A 20819-nucleotide genomic window follows, 5' to 3' on the forward strand; every position below is an offset into this window, starting at 1 on the left:
ACTATTCAGGAGGCTGAGACTGGGCAGGAAAGTCTGTGAGACTTTTATATCCAATTAACGACCAAAAAGCCAGAAGTGGAACTGTGGTTCAAATAATATAGCTCTAGCCTTGAATGAAAAGGGAAGTACTGGGCTGGGAAGGTGGCTCAGTGGTAGAGCGCTTGCCTTGCATGCCTGAGGCCCTGGGTTCAATTCCTCAGCACCACATAAGCAAAAAGTAAAAGCCGGAAGGGGCACTATGGCTCAAATGGTAGGGCGCTAGCCTTGAGCTGAAGAGCTGAGGGACAGTGCCCAGGCCCAGAGTTCAGGCCCCACGATGGACCAAAAGAAAAGGGAAGTACTCAGCTCTGAATTCAAGTCCCAGTACTGGCACAATAAATGCATGCATGCATACATACATACATACATAGTACACTGGAGAGGCTAGGCAGGAGGATGGCCAGTCTGGACTACATAGTGAATCCCTGGCTAGCATGGCCTACATATCAAGACCTGCCTCAGCAAAAAAGTAATAGGAAGAGTGTCGGGCGCCAGTGGCTCACGCCTGATCATGGTTCAAAGCCAGCCTGGGCAGAAAAGTCCGTGAGACTCATCTCTGATTAACCACTAGAAAACCAGAAGTGGTGCTGTGGCTCAAGCGTAGAGCGCTGGCCTTGAGCTGAAGAGTGCAGGGATAGCGCCCAAGCCCAGAGTTCAAGCCCCACAACTGACAAAAAAAAAAAAAAAGTCTGATGAGCCCTCCTAGAGTGATGCCAGGATTGATTAGTGCTCATAGAAGATTGGTAGCCTAGTTATCTCTCCTCTCCCCTCTCCCCTTTCCCCTTTCCTCCTTCCTCTTTCCTTACTCTCTTTTCTTTAAAAAAAAAAAAAATTAAAACCCTTTTCCTCCTTCCTCTTTCCTTACTCTCTTTTCTTTAAAAAAAAATTTAAAACTGTTATTATAAAGATGTATACAGCTGGGCGCCGGTGGCTCACGCCTGTAATCCTAGCTACTCAGGAGGCTGAGATCTGAGGATCGAGGTTCAAAGCCAGCCCAGGCAGAAAAGTCCGTGAAACTCTTATCTCCAATAAACCACAAGAAAACCGGAAGTGGTGCTGTAGCTCAAGTGGTAGAGCACCGGCCTTGAGCTGATAGAGCTGAGGGACAGCGTCCAAGCCCAGAGTTCAAGCCCCAGGACCGACAAAAAAATTAAATTAAATTAAAAAAAATTACTAAATCTAAATACATTAAGTCTTTTTTTGTTTTTTTTAGTCAGTCATCTGGGCCTGGGCACTGTCCCCTCTTCATCTCAAGGCGAGCACTCTACCACTTGAGTCACAGCCTCACTTCCAGTTTTCTTGTGGTTCATTGGAGATTCACGGACTTTCCTGCCCACACTGGCTTTGAACCCAGATCCTCAGATCTCAGCCTCCTGAATAGCTAGGATTATAGGCATGAACCACCGGCACCCTGCTTAGATTTAAGTCTTTAGTGCTCATGCCAACTGATATGAAACTAAAAAACAACCTAGGAAAACACACAATTCCAGAACATGGGACTTTTGATGGGGTCCTTGAATCTGGTTTCACAGCAGTTTGCTGATGTAAAAGGAAGATTGAGATATTTAAGAGAAGGAACAACCAAATGCAATGCATAGACTTGATTCAAAAAAATGATAAGCCAGACACTGGTGGCTCATGTCTGTAATCCTAGTTACTCAGGAACCTGATATCTTAGGTTTCCAGTTCAAAGCCAGCCCAGAAAGAAAAGACCATGAGACTCTTTTCTTCAATAAACTAGCAAAAAGTAGGAAGCAAAGCTGTGATTCAAGTGGTAGAGCACCAGACTTCTCTCATGAGAAGCCAAGCAAAAGCAAGAGAATTTAAGTCTCAAGTCCAGAGAGAGAGAAAGAGACAAAGAGAAAGAGAAATAAAAAGAAAAACAATTATTACAAAGAACAATACAATAAACCATAGATGAGTTAGAGAGAGCACTAAAGAAGAGAGAGAAGCAGGGTGCCAGTGGCTCACGCCTGTATTACCTACTAAGGAGACTGAGATCTGAGGATTGCGGTTCAAAGCCAGCCCAGGCAGGAAAATCTGAGACTTTTTTTTTTTTGTGGTCAGTCTTGGGCCTTGAACTCTGGGCCTGAACACTGTCCCTCAGCTCTTCAGCTCAAGGCTAGTGGCCTACCACTTGAGCTACAGTGCCACTTCCAGTTTTTTGGTGGTTTATTGGAGATAAGAGTTTCACGGACTTTCCTGCCTGAGCTGGCTTTGAACCACGATCCTCAGATCTCAGCCTCCTGAGTAGCTAGGATTACAGGCGTGAGCCACCAGCACCCAGCTAAATCTTATCTTCAATAAACTCTTATCTTCAATAAACCACCAGAAAACCAGAAGTGGCACTGTGTCTCAAGTGATAGAGCACTAGCCTTGAGCTGAAGAGCAGAGGGGCAGTGCCCAGGCCCAGAGTTCAAGCCCCACAACTGATTTAAAAAAAAAAAAGAGAGAGAGACAGAGTCCGTGGGAATGAATGAAATAATTACAGGGAATAGAGCCAGAAAAATGTTAAGGTCAGGTTTTGCTGTGCAGGAGATGTTGGTAAAACCAAGCAGATCTATACAGGGATAACTATAAGCACATGTTTCCAGAAAAACAGCTGTAGTTCCCAGGCAATTGTGAAGCCCCTCCCCTCATCAACAAATGTCCTAGTTCATACTTATGGCTCCCAGATATCTCTCTCTCTCTCTCTCTCTCTCTCTCACACACACACACTCACATACACACACCTGATCTTTTCTATTTTCAGCTTTTCCCACTGCAGCTGCTTGTAGATCGCAGGTATTGCCATAGCTGCCCGAAGCTGCCGACGACTTAGGCTGCGAAAGTGTCTTGGATTAGCAGGCCTCTTGATATTTTTAAAGATTCTATTCATTATCCGCCTCATCAGGTTTAAATTGGAGGGAAAGGGCAATGCTGTGTGGTGACAGGAAAAACATGTGAGTCAGATAGCCTCTGTTCCTTCATCTTATCCTGCCACTAATATGTTCTGATCCCCAGGGCTAGCAAGTGTCTGACCTCTGCCTATCACACACCCCAAGTCTACAAGATAAGGAGCTGAGAATACCAGAGGGCCTGTCTCATTTAGACTTGAAAGCTACGCAGACATTGGAAGAAGGAAGCTAATACTAATACCTTTATTCCGGAGTTGAGTCTCAAGGTTATCAATGGAATCGTGGGCATTAAGGAATCTGAATGGAAACTGCCGACTATGAATCACAGATTTCTGAAAAGCAAGGGAAGGACCATGAGCAGAGGACCAGGAAGAATAGGGATGCTGAGGAGGCCATGGCAATTAAGTAACCACTTCATTCTTACCAACCAATTGTGAGATGGGTAGGAAGATGAGGAAAGGGAAACAATTTCAGATACATGGAAAAGAAAGTCATCATTTTAACATACAAGAGAGGAAATATAAAATTATAGAAGAGCTCTCATTTATTTTATACTATACTCCCTCTGGTTGGTTAAATTATAAAAAGGATTCTTGCTGGGTGCTGGCAGCTCCTGCCTAGAATCCTAGCTACTAAGGAGACTGAGATCTTAGGATCAAAATCAGCCTGGGCAGGAAAGTCCGTGAGACTCTTATCTCCAATTAACCTCCAGAAAACCCAGAAGTGGTACAGTGGCTCAAGTGGTAGAACACTTGCCCTAAGCTGAAAAGCTCAGGGACAGTGCCCAGGCACAAAATTCAAGCCCCACAACCGACAAAAAAAAAAGTCAAAAGTAGAGCTGTGGCTCAAGTGGTTGAGTGCCAGCCTTAAGCAGAAGCTAACAAAAAGTTTGAGGTCCTGCATTCAAGCCCCAGTATTGGAACAACAACAACAAAAAAGGATTCTTTCTGGTAGTCATGAAGCTCAGAAATTAAAAATGAAAGTTCTTAAGTGGTACTATAATTTCTCAAATGACGTACTGAAACTTCAGACAACATATCTGCCTTTGCATTTTCACACCTATTGCAGCCCACAGTGAAACAGACTGGTGACCCTGGCCTTTCTTGGGTACTCAGAAAAGCCCGGCCACCACTATGTCAGCAGCAGCATTTTCATAATCAGTCTTCAAGTAGAGCCACAGTCTGTCCACCCTCACACATACCGAGTGCTGGAGTCTCTGCAGAACAAGGTCATGGTGGCGGGTGCTAATGCCAACTCGCAGCAAGTTGCACAGGTTTCGAAGCATAGCCATGAATGGAAGCTTCCCATTGTCTGTGGAGGATGGGGCAGAGATTGGAAGAAAGCAAATGAGCACTGAGAGAGAGGTCAAAGACCAGAGCAAGAAATTCAGGTTCAATCTGGAAAGTTCCAGGTGGAGGGAATGGGGGACTATGTATAATCTATTCTATTTTTTTTGGGGGGGGTGGGGGGTCCGGTCGTGGGGCCTGAACTCTGGGCATGGGCGCTGTCCCTCAGCTCTTCAGCTCAAGGCTAGCGCTCTACCACTTGAGCCACAGTGCCACTTCCAGCTTTTTTCTTTTTGCTTATGTGGTGCTGAGGAATCGAACCCAGGCCTAATGCATGCAAGGGAAGCACTCTACCACTGAGCCACCTTCCCAGCCCAATCTAATCTATTTTTAAAATATTGTGCAACTAGGACTCAAACTCACTACCTGATCTTACTTGTGCTCACTAACTGATGCATTACCATCACATACCCAACCCACTTTTGATTTCTGGTCCGAGACCAGGATTTGAATTCTTTTTTTTTTTAATTTTATTGTAAAGATGCTGCACAGAGGGTTTACAGTTACATGAATAAGGCAATGAGTACATTTCTTGTCCAGCATTGTTACTCCCTCCTTTGTTGCTATCCCTTCTCTCCACCACCTCTCTCACTCCTCTCCCTCCCCACAGTTGTAAAGTTCATTTCCAACACAGAGTCTTGTGAGTATCACTGTTGCAATGGGTCATTCTGTGTCCTTGTTTCAGCATTTTGTTATTCTCCTTCCCCTCCCCAAATTAGACAAATGTATACAAGATTCAGGGTCCCAAAATCAAGTACAGTGACAACAGGGGATATACCACAGGGGGAAGAATGTACAAAAGAAACAAAAAAATCACACAGTACATTAAAAACAAGAACAACAAAGAAAGACCTCTTGTATCCATATCTTGGGGTTCATTTCACTTAGCATCATCTTATATGGTCATATGTACACAGCTTTTGAGCTTTTCTGCTCATCTGGTAAGATTATCCTAGCTGTATACTAATTATTGCAAATGAGGGAAACCACGGGACCTATGTTTCTTTGGGTCTGGCTTACTTCACTTAATATAATTTTTTTCCAAGTCTTCAGGATTTGAGTTCTAAATCTGACATTTTGTTCATTGGCTGACACTCTACCACCTGAGTCAAACCTTCAACCCCCATTCAAAAAGAAGCTAGGCCTCATGGTTCAGGCCTGTAATCCTAGCTATTCAGAAAGCTAAGATCTGGGCTGGGAAGGTGGCTCAGTGGTAGAGCGCTTGCCTTGCATGCCTGAGGCCCTGGGTTCGATTCCCCAGCACCACATAAGCAAAAAGAAAAAAAGCCGGAAGTGGCGCTGTGGCTCAAGTGGTAGAGTGCTAGCCTTGAGCTGAAGAGCTGAGGGACAAAAAAGAAAAGCTAAGATCTGAGATTAAGGTTCAAAACCGCCTAAGAAGGAAAGCCTGAGATTCTTATCTCCAATTAACCATCAAAAAGTCAGAAGTGGAGCTGTGGCTTAAGAAGTAGAGCACTACCCTGGAGCAAAAATAAAAGCTGAGGGACAAGGCCCTGAGTTGAAACCACAGGATCAGCAAATAAATAAATTAAATAAATAAACAAACAAACAAATAAAAGCAAATGTTTTAAAAGTTTAGAAAGATAAAACCAGGATTGACCAGAAATATCTGCAAACTTATCAGTACTGTTTATTAGTTACATATCTGTTTCAATGAACAAAATAATTACTAATGTCTCTAATGCTAAAATTGAGTTCAACTGGAAAAATGTATTCTCTAGTTTAGAACAATGGTTTCCAAGCTTTTTTGGGGGGGGTCCGGTCGTGGGGCCTGAACTCTGGGCCTGGGCACTGTCCCTCAGCTCTTCAGCTCAAGGCTAGTGCTCTATCACTTGAGCCACAGCACCACTTCCGGCTTTTTTCTTTTTGTTTATATGGTGCTGAGGAATCGAACCCAGGGCCTCAGGCATGCAAGGCAAGTGCTCTACCACTGAGCCAACTTCCCAGCCCCTCCAAATTTTTTTTAATGCTGGTACTGGAGCCTGAGCATTGTCCCTTAGCTTTTTCACTCAGGCTAGTGGCTCTACTACTTGAGCCACAGCTCTACTTCTGCCTTTTTGTTAGTTATTTGGAGATAAGAGTCTCATGGACTTTCCTGTCTGGGCTAGCTTTGAACCTAGATCCTCAGATCTTGTCATCCTGAGTAGATAGGATTACAGGTGTGAGCCACCAGTGCCCCACTACTCATTTATACCTATGATTGTTCGGATCAATTTTAAATCATAACTTTTAATATGGAATGCTTCACAAATTTGCATGTCATCCTTGCACAGGGGCCATGCTAATCTCTGTATCATTCCAATTTTAGTGTATGTTCTGCCAAAGTGAGCATTTTAAATCATAAGTTCTTAAGACTTTTTTAAGGCTAAGGTCAATTTTAGAGGTTTCCTTTAGTTAATACTAAAAAATATCATTCTATATTGATCTACAATTCAAAGATAAGTAGGTATAAGTCATATTAAACTTCAATGATATATATCACATATAACATATGGGTTGAGGGAACATTTAGGTTCAATCTACATGGGAAATATTCGTCTTTTTTTTTTTTCTTCAGTCACGGGGCTTCAACTTTGGGCCTAGGTGCTGTCCCTCAGCTCAAGGCTGGCACTCTACCACTTGAGCCACAGCACTACTTCAGGTTTTCTGAGTGGTTTATTGGAGATAGAAGTCTTATGGAGTTTCCTGCCCAGGCTGGCTTTGAACCGCAATCCTCAGATCTCAGCTTCCTGAATAGCTAGGATTACAGGCGTGAGCCACTGACTCCGGCATAATATTGGTCTTTTCTTTATAATCTATCTATCTATATATATGTATACACACACACACACACACACACACACACACACACACACACACACACACACACACACACACACACACACACACACACACACACACTAGGTGTGATACTGTTTCTGGACACTGCCAGAGGTGCCAGAGCATGTTAGAGACCATGCTTACCAGTCCTCCCTGGAGTTCACACACTGGGTACTAGCCTATGCCATCCACAGCCATCACCCAGAGAATGATGGTAGCTATTTAAGTCATCTAGGTCTCACTGATATTGTAGCTAGAAACTTTAGCCTTCTGGAAGTCTTAGGATTCTCTAGTCATAATTCTTTCCTGGTGCTAAGATTGAAACTAAAGCTTTATGCATGCTAAACACATGTTCTACCACTGAACTACCATCCTGCCTAATAATTCCCTCTTTCCTTCCTTCCTTCCTTCTCTTCCTTTCCTTTTCTTTTTCTTTTTTTGGTGCTTGGGACTGGGGGCTTGAACTCAGGGCTTCATGCACTCACTTGGCTTTTATCACTCAAGGCTAACATGCTATCACATGAGCCACAGCTCCACAGACTTCCTTGCTGGGACTGGCTTTTAGCCATGATACTCAGATCTTAGCCTCTTGAGTGACAAGAATTACAGGCACGAGCCACCAGTTCTTTAGTTGTTGTTGTTTTCTATTTTGAGATGGGCTATGTTGTCTATGATCTCAAACTCCTGTACTGAAAAAATATTCCTGCTTCAGCTCCCTGTAACTGAGAGTATAGATGTGTTCCACTGTGCATGATTCCCATCATACTTCTTATTTACAAACACATGGAACAATGAGGTTCTATACCCACTGAAAAGGACTACTGTGTCCATTATCAACTCAAGTTTTCTCAGCTGTTGCTTTTGCAAGGCTTTCTAGATCATTGCTATAGAAAGTCCAATATATATATTGTTCTATAATTTAGACATTTATCTTTGAGATTGAAAGATTTACTCATTTAATTAAAAAATATTCATAAACATATTAATGAGACCTATAGTTTCCAATGGGGGGCTGCATACCTAAATTTATTTTATATTTTGTATATTTCATACTATTATATTTTCATATTTCATTTTATACATTAGTATTTTTTTTCTTTTCTTTTTTTTTTTTTGTCAGTTGTGGGGCTTGAACTCTAGGCCTGGGCTCTGTCCCTGAGTTCTTCAGCTCAAGGCTAGTACTCTACCACTTGAGCCTCAGTACCACTTCTGGCCTTCTCTGTTTATGTGGCGCTAAGGAATCAAACCCAGGGCCTCATGCATGCAAGGCAAGCACGTTACTGCTGAGCCACTTTCCCAGCCCCTTCATTGTTATTTTTAATCTATATTTTGTACATTTCCTTTTCTTTTTGGCAGTACTAGGGTTTGAATTCAGGCCTCATGCTGGCTCAGCTTGCCCTCTGTCACTTGAGCTATGCATCTAGCTCTGCCTTTCATTGGTTAACTGGAGATGGCATCTCATGAACTTTTCTGCCCTAGCTAGTTTCAAACTATGAATCTTCAGGTCTCATCTTCATGAGTATCTACAGATATGTGAGCCACAAGCATCTAACTATTTTTTTAATTTTTTAAAGTATACAATATACTAGTATAAGAATATAATTTTGGGCTGGGAAGGTGGCTCAGTGGTAGAGCGCTTGCCTTGCATGCATGAGGCCCTGGGTTCGATTCCTCAGCACCACATAAGCAGAAAAAAAAAAGCCGGAAGTGGCGCTGTGGCTCAAGTGGTAGAGCACTAGCCTTGAGCTGAAGAGCTGAGGGACAGTGCCCAGGCCCAGAGTTCAGGCCCTACGACTGGACCAAAAAAAAAAAAAAGAATATAATTTTAACCCGGGCGCCAGTGGCTCTCGCCTATAATCCTAGCTACTCAGAAGGCTGAGATCCGAGGATTGCGGTTCAAAGCCAGCCTGGGCAGGAAAGTCCGTGAGACTCTTTTCTCCAATAAACCACTAGAAAACCAGAAGTGGCACTTGGCTCAAATGGTAGAGCTCTCGCCTTGAGCTGAAGAGCTGAGGGACAGCGCCCAGGCGGAGTTCAAGCCCCATGACCAACAGAAAAAAAAAAAAAAAGAATATAATTTTAGAGGCAGGGCAACTGTGGCTCATGCCTGTAATCCTATCTACTCAAGAGGCTGAGATCTGAGGATGGCAGTTCAAGGCCAGTTTGGGCAGGAAAATCTGATACTCTTATCTCCAATTAATCACCAGAAAACCAGAAGTGGCACTGTAGCTCAAGTGGTAGAGCAATAGCCTTGAGCTGAAGAGCTCAAGTTCAAGTCCCAAAACAGACTAAAATATGTGTGTGTGTGTGCATAATTTTGAAATACACACATTTTCTGAAGTATTCAACAATGTTTTTACTGTATATATTCAAAACCTGGGTGCTGAAGCATGGTGGTATACATCTTTAGACCCAGCACTTGGAAGGCTAAAGCAGAAGGGATGTAAATTTGAAGTCAGCATGAGCTATTTATTGAGACTGTCTCTCACAAAAAAAAAATAAAAGAAGCCAGGCGCCAGTGGCTTACACTTGTAATCCCAGCTACTCAGAAGGCTAAGATCTGAGAATCATGGTTCAAAGCCAGTCCAGGCAGAAAAGTTCCTGTGGGACTTTTATAGTGGAGCTGTGGTTCAAAGTGGTAGAGTACTAGCCTTGAACAAAAGAGCTTAGGGACAGGGTCCAGGCATAGAGTTCAAGTCCCATGACTGACTAAAATAAATAAAATTCTGAAGCCAAGAGCATACCTCTCAGCACCCAGGACACAAAGGCAGAAAAATTCTGTTTGTTGTTGTTGTTGTTTTGGTCAGAGATCACTACTCAAACTCAGTATTATGCTTTCACTCATTGGCTGGAGCTCTACCACCTAAGCCACACTTCCAGCTCCAAAGTTTGAAGCCTGCCTGGGCTGAATAGGGAAACCCTAACTCAGAAAAAAAAAAAAGTGAAAAGAAGTAGTAAGAAAAGAACAGAAGAGAAAAAGAAAAAGTAGCCCAACGGCTCATGCCTATAATCCTAGCTACACAGGTGGCTGAGATCTGAGGATCATGGTTCAAAGCCAACCTGGGCAGGAAAGTCTGTGAGACTCATAACTTCAATTAACCACCAGAAAAATGGAAGTGGTACTGTGGCTCAAGTGGTAGAGTGCTCATCTTGAGCTGAAGAGGTCAGGGATAGTGCTCAGGCTCAGAGTTCAAGCCCCACAACTGACCAAAAAAAAAGAGTAAACCTCAGGAGAACAAAGGATTTGACTATGGGTATTGCCTCAGACAAGATGAATGATAAATTTTGAATTTTCAGTCAGTAGTTTTCATCTAGAGGGAGGAAGTAGGGATGGTACTTTTAAAACCATCTGTTTATGCTAACTATCACCTAGGTTCCTCCATCCCACCAGCATTTGGCAGAAATCAGAAGGATCTTGATCCCAAATGGCAGAGATTTCATGTGATTCTTCTACTCAACACCACTAGTAATGCTCACAGAGATAGAGAATATAATAAATAGCTGAGTAATTTGGGCTGCCCTGAGTACTATCCATAACAGGAAGTACACCAACAAAAAGGCAAAACGTCTGGGCTTCTAAAGTTCCAAAATGTGAAGTCTATAAAATTTCACCCAAGCCAGGTGCTAGTGACTCACAACTGTAATATTAGCTACTCAAGAGGCTATAATCTAAAAGTCATGGTTTGAAGTCAGTCTAGGCAGAAAAGTCTCTGAGACTCTAATTAGCCATTAACTAGCAAAAAGCATAAAAGCATAAGTGGATCTGTGGCTCAGTATTAGAGTGTCAGCCTTGAGCTAAAGAAAAACAAAATCAGGCACAGATCTAAAGGTAGATTTTTATTTATTTATTTTTTTTGGGTCCGGTCGTGGGGCCTGAACTCTGGGCATGGGCGCTGTCCCTCAGCTCTTCAGCTCAAGGCTAGCACTCTACCACTTGAGCCACAGTGCCACTTCCGGCTTTTTTCTTTTTGCTTATGTGGTGCTGAGGAATCGAACCCAGGGCCTCAGGCATGCAAGGTAAGCACTCTACCACTGAACCAACTAACTTCTCAGCCCTGAAGATAGATTTTTTTATGTTTGTTTTTATTTTCATTTTTGCTGATCCTGGGGCTTGAACTCATGGCCCAGGCACTGTCCCTGAGCTTCTTTTGCTCAAAACTAGTTCTCTACCACTTGAAGCACAGCATCACTTCTAGCTTTTTCTGAGTACCTTATTACAGTTTATTATAGATAAGAGGCTCATAGACTTTCCTGCCTTGGCTGGCTTCAAACCACAATCCTCAGATCTCAGCCTCCTGGGTAGCTAGGGTTACAGGTATGAGCCACTAGCACTGGCTGATACTTTTCTTTTTAGGGGATGGGAGCAGGAAGTTAAAACAGGGTTCTTTTTATAAAGCCCAGGCTGGTTTCAAAGTCACTATGTTGTCCAGGTTGGCCTTTTAAATTCTCAATCGTCTGCCCTCAGCTTCCTGAGTGCTGGGGTTACAGGTATGCGCCACCATACCAGGCTTTAATTTAGATATTTTCAACAAAAAGAAATTGATTCTAAATTTTCAAAGATAAAAGAGGAAGCCAAAGGAAACAAAGATATATGTGATAATAGAAAAAAAGTTCTATAGTTCAAACTAACAATAAAAACAGAAAAGAACAAAGTGATCCTACCCTATTTGAATATTTATCATATTTACAGTGTAGACAAATTACATGAATCTTCCATGACCTAAATATGAGCTTCTGTAGAGATTCCAATGTGCCAAAAGCTAGTTCTATCTTGTTTGAAATTAGTTACACAGGTATAATAGTAGAAATATGGTCATAGGAGAGTTGCCACATTTGTCACATGCTGATAAAGACTTGGGTATCATTGCAACAATGAGATGTATAAGATGTTATGTCAAAAAATGAACTTTACAACTTTGGCGAGGGGTGGGGGTAGGGTAGATGGGAAGGGATGGGAAGGGGAAACAAAGGAGGAGGCAACAATGCTTGATAAGAAATGTACTCAGTACCTTGCCCATGTAATTATAACCCCTCTGTATGGTATTTTCACAATTAAAATAAATAAATAAATGACAGACTTGGGTATTACCTAACTGGATACTGGCCTATCTATGATGCCAACTGCATACAAAGCAGTCACCACATATCCAGGCCCTGAGTTCAAGCCCCATGACCAAAAAAAAAAAAAAAAAAAAATACCCAAAGTAGTCATCACTGTCCACTTTGTGACTGGTGAATGGCAAATCTTATAAATCCAACTATTTTCAGTAAGGTAATTACTAGACATAAGAATAACTGCCATGGAAACCTTCCAGTCAAGACCTAAAAGGTAGAGACAAGAAAGAGGAGAGAGCTGGGCACTAGTGGCCTACACTTGTAATACTAGCTACTCAGGAGGCTGAGATCTGAGGACTGTGATATAAAGCAAAGCTGGGCAGGAAAAGTCCAAGAGATTCTTCTCTTCAATTAACTGCTGGAAAACCAGTGAGGAGCTGTGGCTCAAAGTAGTAGAGTGCTAGCCCTGAGTGAAAGAGCTCAGGGACAGCACCCAGGCCCTGAGTTTAAGCCCCATAGCAGACAAAAAAAAAATACGAAGAGAGAGCTGGGTGTTGGTGACTCATACCTATAATTCTAGTTACTCAGGAGGCTAAGGATCTGAGGATCTGAGGATCACAGTTCACATCCAGCCTGAGCAGAAAAGTCTACAAGACTCTCTTTTTCAATTAACTAGCAAAAAGCTAGAAGAGGAGGTGTGGTTCAAGTGGCAAAGTACCAGCCTTGTATAAAAAAAAGCCAAGCAAGAACAAGACAAGAGATCCTGAGTTCAAGCCCCAGTATAGGCACAAGAAACTGAAAAAAAAGAAGGAAGGAAGAAAGGAAGGAAGGAGAGAGGGAGGGAGGGAAGGAAGAATTAGATGGTCAAGATCACCCTACCAATGAGGTCCTCCCAGACAGAAGCTTTATTGCCCCGAAGACTCAGCTCACGCTCCCAGGTCTCTGGTCTAGATAGCTTCATCCGTTGCCCAGCTCTGCTAGAATCCCATGGCCCAGGGAGGTGACTTTGAGAAAACTGCTGTAGGCTGGAGGGGTACCTAGGACAGAGAAGAAATTGTCAATCATTTCAAAGCTAGCAGAAAGTAGAAAAGGGGACTTAAACAAAGCCAGTCAGTCATGTTGACAACATCTGCCCAGGCTTGCCCAAACTTGTGTTGCTCTAAGTTTAAAACTACCAAGATTGGGGGCTGGGAAGGTGGCTCAGTGGTAGAGTGCTTGCCTTGCATGCATGAGGCCCTGGGTTCAATTCCTCAACACCACATAACCAGAAAAAAAAAGCCAGAAGTGGCGCTATGGCTCAAGTGGTAGAGTGCTTGCCTTGAGCTGAAGAGCTGAGGGACAGCGCCCAGGCCCAGAGTTCAGGCCCATGACCGGACCCAAAAAAAAAAAGAACTATCAAGATTGGGGCATAGATGAACTATGATGGAGTCACCATGATGGAACATATGTGCAGCATGTAGCTTCTCACCTGTAGCCCAGCAGGGCCTGGACATGCTCGGCAGGCTTGTTGATATGCAGTCGCTGTACTAACTTCTTCAGGGTGAACTTTGGCTGGCTGTTTTTCTTTGGTACTGGATTGTAGTCTGCCTCAAACTGTGGAAACAGTCCAAGTCCCAAAGGGGGTCATTTCAACCATTTCATAGATTTTCTTCAGAAAGCAGAGCCCGTGAACATGCTCTACCTATCAGATAATTTCTTTCCGTAAAACAGATTTGGATGGCCAGGTACCAGTAGCTCTCACCTATAATCCTAGCTACTCAGGAAGCTGAGATCTGAAGATCTCAATTCAAACCCAGGCAGGAAAGTCCTTGAGACTCTTATCTCCAATTAATCACCAAAAAGCTGGAAGGGGCTCAAGCAGTAGAGCTCAGCCTTGAGCAAAACTGGTAAGGGACAGTTCCCAGGCTCTGAGTCAAGCCCTAGTAGCACAGAAAAAAAAAATGGATTTGGAGAAAGAACAGAATGTAAAATATGCAGCAACAAATATAAGAAATATAAGACATCATGTTATGTCAAAAAATGAACCTTACAACTTGGGGGGGGGAGTTTACAGGGAGGATTGGGTGGGGGGCGGGGGAGGATGGGAAGGGATGGGAAGGGGAAACAAAGGAGGAGGCTACAATGCTTGATAAGAAATGTACTCATTATCTTGCCCATGTAATTGTAACCCCTCCGTACAGTATTTTCACAATAAAAAAATAAAAAAAACAAAAAAACAAATATAAGACATCAGCTCATGTACTATATTCCTAAAATGAGATGTTGAATTTAAACCTCTTTGTCGTACAATTTATTTTTTTATTTTTTTGCCAGTCCTAGGGCTTGAACTCGGGGCCTAGGCACTGTGGCTATACTTTTTTTTTTTTCTTAAGGGTAACACTCTAACACTTGGGCCGCATCTCCACTTTTGGGTTTTTGGTGGTTAATTGAAAGTAAGAGTCTCACAAGCTTTCCTGCCTGGGCTGGCTTCAAACCATGATCCTTAGATCTCAACCTCCTCAGTAGCTAGGATTACAGGCAATGATCATTTGATCCTGGGTTTAAAAAAAAAGACAAACCTGGGAGGGAAGGGTTGGTAGGGGAAAAACAAAAGGGGAGGCAACAATGCTTGCTAAGACATGTACTCATTACCTTGCTCATGTAACTGTAACCCCTCTGTACAGTATCTTCACAATAAAAAACGTATTTAAAAAAAAAGACAAACATAAAAAGAGTGCAGTTGCATGTCTACCGGCAAAGCTAATTGGGAGGCTGAGACAAGATGATCACTAAAACCCCGTAGGATGAAACCAACCTGGGCAACAATAAGACTTCATTTCAAAACAAAAACAAAAGACCCAGACATATTTGTGTATATCTATAATCCCAGCACTCAGGAGGCAGAGACCTGAGGATTGAGAATTAGAGGCCAGATTGGACTACAAGGGAAGACAATCTCAAAAAAAGAAAAGCAAAACTTCCTCACTTCCTCTGAAAGATAGATATCCCAAGCCAGGCACAGGGGCTCATGCTTATAATCCTAGCTAGTAAGGAGGCTGAGATCTGAGGATAGAGGTTCAAAGCCAGCCTGGCAGGAAAGTCAGTGAGACTCTTTTTTTTTTTTTTAGGGTCCAGTCGTGGGGCCTAAACTCTGGGCCTGGGCACTGTCCCTCAGCTCTTCAGCTCAAGGCTAGCACGTCAGTTCAAGGCTAGCACGTTACCACTTGAACCATAGCACCACTTCCAACTTTTTTTTTTCTGCTTACGTGGTGCTGAGGAATCGAACCCAGGGCTTCATGCATGCAAGGCAAGTGCTCTACCACTGAGTCACCTTCTCAGCCCTCAGTGAGACTCTTATCTCTAATAAACCACCAGAAAAATCAGAAGTGGCGCTGTGGCTCAAGTGGTAGAGCACTAGCCTTGAGCTGAAGAGCTGAGGGACAGCACCCAGGCCCAGAGTTTAAGCCCCACAAACTACTGAGCATGTAACCTAAGAGTAAACATGATATTAAGGATAATAAAATAGAAAAAAGTTTAAACCTCATATTTGAATCCCACAGTAATCCTGGCTGAGAATCTTGAGGCAAGAAAATGGCATGTACCTACCACTATTCATTTTTTGTTCTATTTTGTTTTGGTTTTGCATTGTGGAGGATCAAATCCAGGGCCTTATATATACTAGACAAATATTCCCCTACTTAATATACCCCAACCCTATTAGGGTTTTTTTTTTCCCAGTGTGAGGCTTGAAAACAGGGCCTGAAGTCTTTTGCTTAAGGATAGCAATCTATCACTTGAGCCACAGCTCCAGTTCTGGTCTTTGAGTAGTTTATTGGAAATAAGAGTCTCATAGGGACTTTCCTCCCTGCAGCCCTCAGATCTCAGTTTCCTGAGTAGCTAGGCCACCGGCACCTAGCCCTATTAGTTTTTTGTTTTGTTTTGTTTTTTTTGGGGGGGGGAGTCCAGTCATGGGGCCTAAACTCTGGGCCTGGGCGCTGTCCCTCAGCTGTTCAACTCAAGGCTAGGGCTCTACCACTCGAGCCACAACGCCACTTCCGGCTTTTTTCTTTTTGCTTATGTGGTGCTGAGGAATCGAACCCAGGGCCTCATGCATGCAAGGCAAGCGCTCTACCACTGAGCCACTTTCCCAGGCCTCTTATTAGTATTTTTAAACCTAATAGAATTCTGTTTCTAAGAAGTGACTCAAAGTGGTAGAGCACTAGTCTTGAGCAAAAGAGCACAGGGACAAAGCTGGGTGCCAGTGGCTCACGTAATCTTAGCTACTCAGGAGGCTGAGATCTGAGGATCATGGTTCAAAGCCAGCCCAGGCAGAAAAGTCCATGAGACTCTGATCTCAAATAAACCACTAGAAAACCAAAAGTGGCGCTGTGGCTCAAGTGGTAGAGTGCTCACCTTGAGCTGAAGAGCTCAGGGATAGCGCTCAAACCCAGAGTTCAAGCCCCATAACTGACAAAAAAAATAAAAAAAGAAAAGAAAAAGAAAGAAAAAAGAAAAAAGAGCTCAGGGACAGTGTCCAGGCCTGAGTTCAAACCCCACTGCCAACAAAAAAGGGAGCGGGGAAGAATTCTATTTGTAAATATCAGCTCAGAAAAGACTACATGCACATATACAACTCCAGAACAAAGGACTCACCTTAATCTGTTCATTTTTAAGTGGCCAAAGGCTCTTTGGAAAACGCCTCTCAGAAAACGGACACTCCATTTTCTACAGGGACAAGAGAAGCTATTTCAAGAAGGGAAACTTTGAGGCTCTCCCTGGAGAAACCATTTCAATAGCCCTGAATGTTCATTTCTATCAAAAAGGAAGCCAGCTGAGGAAGAGCCCCACTTTGCCCTTTCTGCTACTGAGCTCTCCCAGTGCTTCTGGTTATCTCTGACATTTTTGGTTGCTGCCCAGGACATGTCAAATGCTTACTTTAGGATCCCACCCTCACCCCCAGCTCATTTAACCATCCCTTCCCAGAGAAAAGAGGCCTGAGTTGTGAATGACAAGGGCTGAGGCAGGGACTGACTGGAGGGCGGGCCGGGCAGGGGGGTCTTTTCTTGGCACGGTGCTTCCGTGGGTTGTACTTAGCTAGTTGATACTCATCAAACTGGGCAAATTTGTCAGTCATTGCAGCACGGAGGCAGGCAGGCAGGGGCACCAGCTTGTTCTCATCTTCTTCAACCAGGCCCTGTCACAGAAAGAGGAAACCATGAGAGACTAAGTTCTCCAAACAAAACAAGAAAAAGCAGTATGAGACTCAGAAGAGGGAGCAAGGTCCTAGCCCACCTCAAAAATTTTAGTTCCTGTGGCTCTGAGCAAGTCACCACTATTCTCTGGTCTTATTTTCATCATTATAAATATCCATAATAAAATAAGATAAACTTCTCAAACTTTGGTTCAACCTTTCCCCCGTATTTCCTCTGTTGGGCAACCCAACATTATACAGGAAGTGGCTGCCCTGAAAATTTTCAGAATTATCAAAAAAATGTTCTCCACAGATACCAACAGCAAAAGAAAGGGAACTGAGTGCCATACCTGGTAGAACTCTGCTACCTGGATCCAATCAGAAGGCAGGTACACAATGGCACAGAAATATCGTCGCAAGTGGGGGCGGCAGGCTGGCAAGAAGGCAGCAATGGCCAAGACTTTATTGGCCACAGTCCGTATGTTCAGCTGTTGCCTAGTGTACAAAGCTGCCTAGAGCACAGGGTGGAGATGGTTAGCATCTTGGACTCTGTAGCTCTATACCCTAAACTAACTTGTCTGCCTGCCAAAATCTTTCCTGAATACTCTATAATGTCTACAACACATAAAGTCCAAGCCCTTTAGCTTGGGAAACCCTTCATAAATTTGTGTGTGTGTGTGTGTGTGTGTGTGTGTGTGTGTGTGTGTGTGTGTGTGTGTGTGTGTGTGTGTGCGCGCGCGCGCCCCTATACTAGGGCTTGAACTCAAGCCCCACTGTTCCTTACCTTTTTTGCTCAAAGCTAGTGTTCAACCACTTGAGCCACAGCTTCAATTCTGGCTTCTGGTGATTATTTTGAGAATAGTCTCACAGACTTTCCTTCCCAGGCTATACTCAAATCATGATCCTCAGATCTCAGTCTCCTGAGTAGCTAGGATTACAGGCATGGGCCACTGGTACCCAGCCTCTTTTATTACTTTTTTTTTTTGTCAGTCGTGGGGCTTGAACTCTGGGCCTGGGCGCTGTCCCTCAGCTCAAGGCTAGCGCTCTACCACTTGAGCCACAGCACCACTTCTGGTTTTCTGGTAGTTTATTAGAGATAAGAGTCTCACAGAGATTTCTGCCCAGACTGGCTTTGAACCTTGATCCTCAGATCTCAGCCTCCTGAGTAGCTAGGATTACAGGTGGGAGCCACAGGTGCCTGGCTTCTTTTATTACTCTTTACAGCTGCAGGGACTAGATTCATATTCACCTAAAAATCCTATTCTCTTACTAAGTTTCTTCTACCTCTCACACACAGTAATCACATTTTCCACCTCCCAGTTTCCTGCTTTCTATCCCTCCTTTACTGCACAATACCTTGAGGATGAACTCAGGCTCCAAAATAGCCAGCTCTCTGCAGACTTCAAGGATCAAAGCTTGGGTGGAGTCATTTGCATCTTTCATGTTTACATTTGAGGCCAGAGTAGAACATAGTAAGCCCAGTAGAACCATCTAGACATTGGGAGAAGAAAGGAGTAAAGATAAAAGACTTAGTATTTGTCTAGGATAATCTTATCAGATCAGCAGAAAAGCTCAAAAGCTTGTACAAATGACCATATAAGATGATGCTAAGTGAAATGAACCTCAATATATGTATACAAGAGGTCTTTCTTTGTTGTTGTTTTTTAATGTACTATGTGATTTTTTGTTTCTTTTGTATGTTCTTCCCCTTATGGTATATCCCCTGTTGTCACTGTATTTGATTTTGGTACCTTGCATCTTGTATATACATTTATCTAATTTGGGGAGGGGAAGGGGAATAACAAAATGCTGAAACAAGAACATAGGATGACCCATTACAACAATGATACTCACAAGACACTATGTTGGAAATGAACTTTACAACTTCAGGGGGAGTGGAGGAGTGGAGGACGTGGGGGAGGGAAGGGACAGTAGGTGAAAAATAAAAAAGGAAGTAACAATCCTCAACAACTACTTTGGAAAACAGTAAGGCAGTTTCTCAAAAGACTCCACATAGAGCTCCCCTATGATCCAGCAATCCCACTTTTGGACATTTACCCAAATGATCACAAACAAGACCATACTAAAACTACCAACATAACTATTTACCATAGCATTATTTACCATAGCTAAGATATGGAACCAACCCAGATGCCCCTCAGTAGATGAATGGATCAAGAAAATATGGTATATATATAATGGAATTCTATGCCTCCAGCAGAAAGAATGATATTGCCCCATTTGTTAGGAAATGGAAAGACTTGGAAAAATTATATTAAGTGAAGTAAGCCAGGCCCAAAGAAACATAGGTCCCATGGTTTCCCTTATTTGAAATAACTAGTATATGTCTAGGACAAGCAGAAAAGGTCAAAAGGTATGTACATATGACCATATAAGATGATGCTAAGCAAAATGAACCCCAAGATAGGGACACAATTGGTTTTTTCTTTCTTGCTATTGTTTTTAACGTATACTATGTGATTTTTTTGTTTCTTTGATATGTTCCTCCCCCATGGTATAACCCCTGTTTTCACTGTATTTGATTCCAGTGCTCTGCATCTTACATATACATTTTCTAATTTGGGGAGGGGAAGGAAAAAAACAAAATGATTAAATAGGGATACAAGCTGACCCATTGTAACAATGAGATGTACAAGACACTATATTGAAAATGAACTTTACAACTTCGAGGGTGGGAGGAGGGAGCAGGGAGGAGGGAGGAGTTTGGGAAGTGAGGAGGGAAGGGATGGATGGTAGGGGAAAAACAGAGGAAGTGGTAACAATGCTGGATAGGAAATGTAATCATTACCTTACTCATATAACTGTAACGCCTCTGTACAGTATCTTCTTTTTTTTTTTGGGGGGGGGGTCTGGTCATGGGGCCTGAACTCTAGGCCTGGGCGCTGTCCCTCAGCTCTTTAGCTCAAGGCTAGCGCTCTACCACTTGAGCCACAGCACCACTTCCAGCTTTTTTTCTTTTTGCTTATGTGGTGCTGAGGAATCAAACCCAGGGCCTCAGGCATGCAAGGCAAGCGCTCTACCACTGAGCCACATGTACAATATCTTTACAATAAAAAATATATTTAAAAAAAAAAGATAAAAAAGAAATGTACTCATTACCTTACTCATGTAACTGTAACTCCTCTGTACAGCATCTTTACAATAAAATTAAATTTTAAAAAGAAATTAAAGAAAAAAAAAAAGAATCCAGCTTAAGAAATAAAGGGAAAGCCAGGTGCTGGTGGCTTACACCTATAATCCTAGCTACTCAGGAAGTTGAGATATGGGGATCAAGGTTCAAAGCCAACCTAGGCAGGTGACTCTTATCTCCAAATGATCACCAAAAAGGCAGAGGTAAAGCTGTGGCTCAAGTGGTAGAATGCTAGCCTGAGCAAAAAAGCTAAGGGACAGTGTCCAGGCTCTGAGTTCAAACCCCAGTAACAGCACTAAAGAAAGAAAAAGGATAGAGATAAT

General features: G+C 43.0%; 1 protein-coding gene and 1 non-coding gene across 2 annotated transcripts in view; both read right to left on the reverse strand.

The window, feature by feature from the left end:
• Positions 1-20819, reverse strand: part of Tep1 (telomerase associated protein 1) — a 59964-nt gene that overhangs the window by 34057 nt on the left and 5088 nt on the right. Inside the window, exons 4-12 of the mRNA XM_042701084.1 lie at positions 18702-18836; positions 17696-17857; positions 17187-17348; positions 16808-16879; positions 13644-13768; positions 13055-13212; positions 4138-4247; positions 3178-3268; positions 2772-2958 (exon numbers count right to left, since the gene is read on the reverse strand). Coding sequence (XP_042557018.1) covers positions 2772-2958; positions 3178-3268; positions 4138-4247; positions 13055-13212; positions 13644-13768; positions 16808-16879; positions 17187-17348; positions 17696-17857; positions 18702-18836 — 1202 coding nt within the window. The remainder of the gene's footprint in view (positions 1-2771; positions 2959-3177; positions 3269-4137; positions 4248-13054; positions 13213-13643; positions 13769-16807; positions 16880-17186; positions 17349-17695; positions 17858-18701; positions 18837-20819) is intronic.
• Positions 6529-6630, reverse strand: LOC122126634. The gene has a single exon (XR_006150983.1). It is a non-coding gene; the product is annotated as a U6 spliceosomal RNA (small nuclear RNA).

This window comes from Dipodomys spectabilis, unplaced genomic scaffold, assembly GCF_019054845.1.
Source record: "Dipodomys spectabilis isolate Male_0828 unplaced genomic scaffold, ASM1905484v1 ptg000286l, whole genome shotgun sequence".
Taxonomy (NCBI): Eukaryota; Metazoa; Chordata; class Mammalia; order Rodentia; family Heteromyidae; genus Dipodomys; species Dipodomys spectabilis.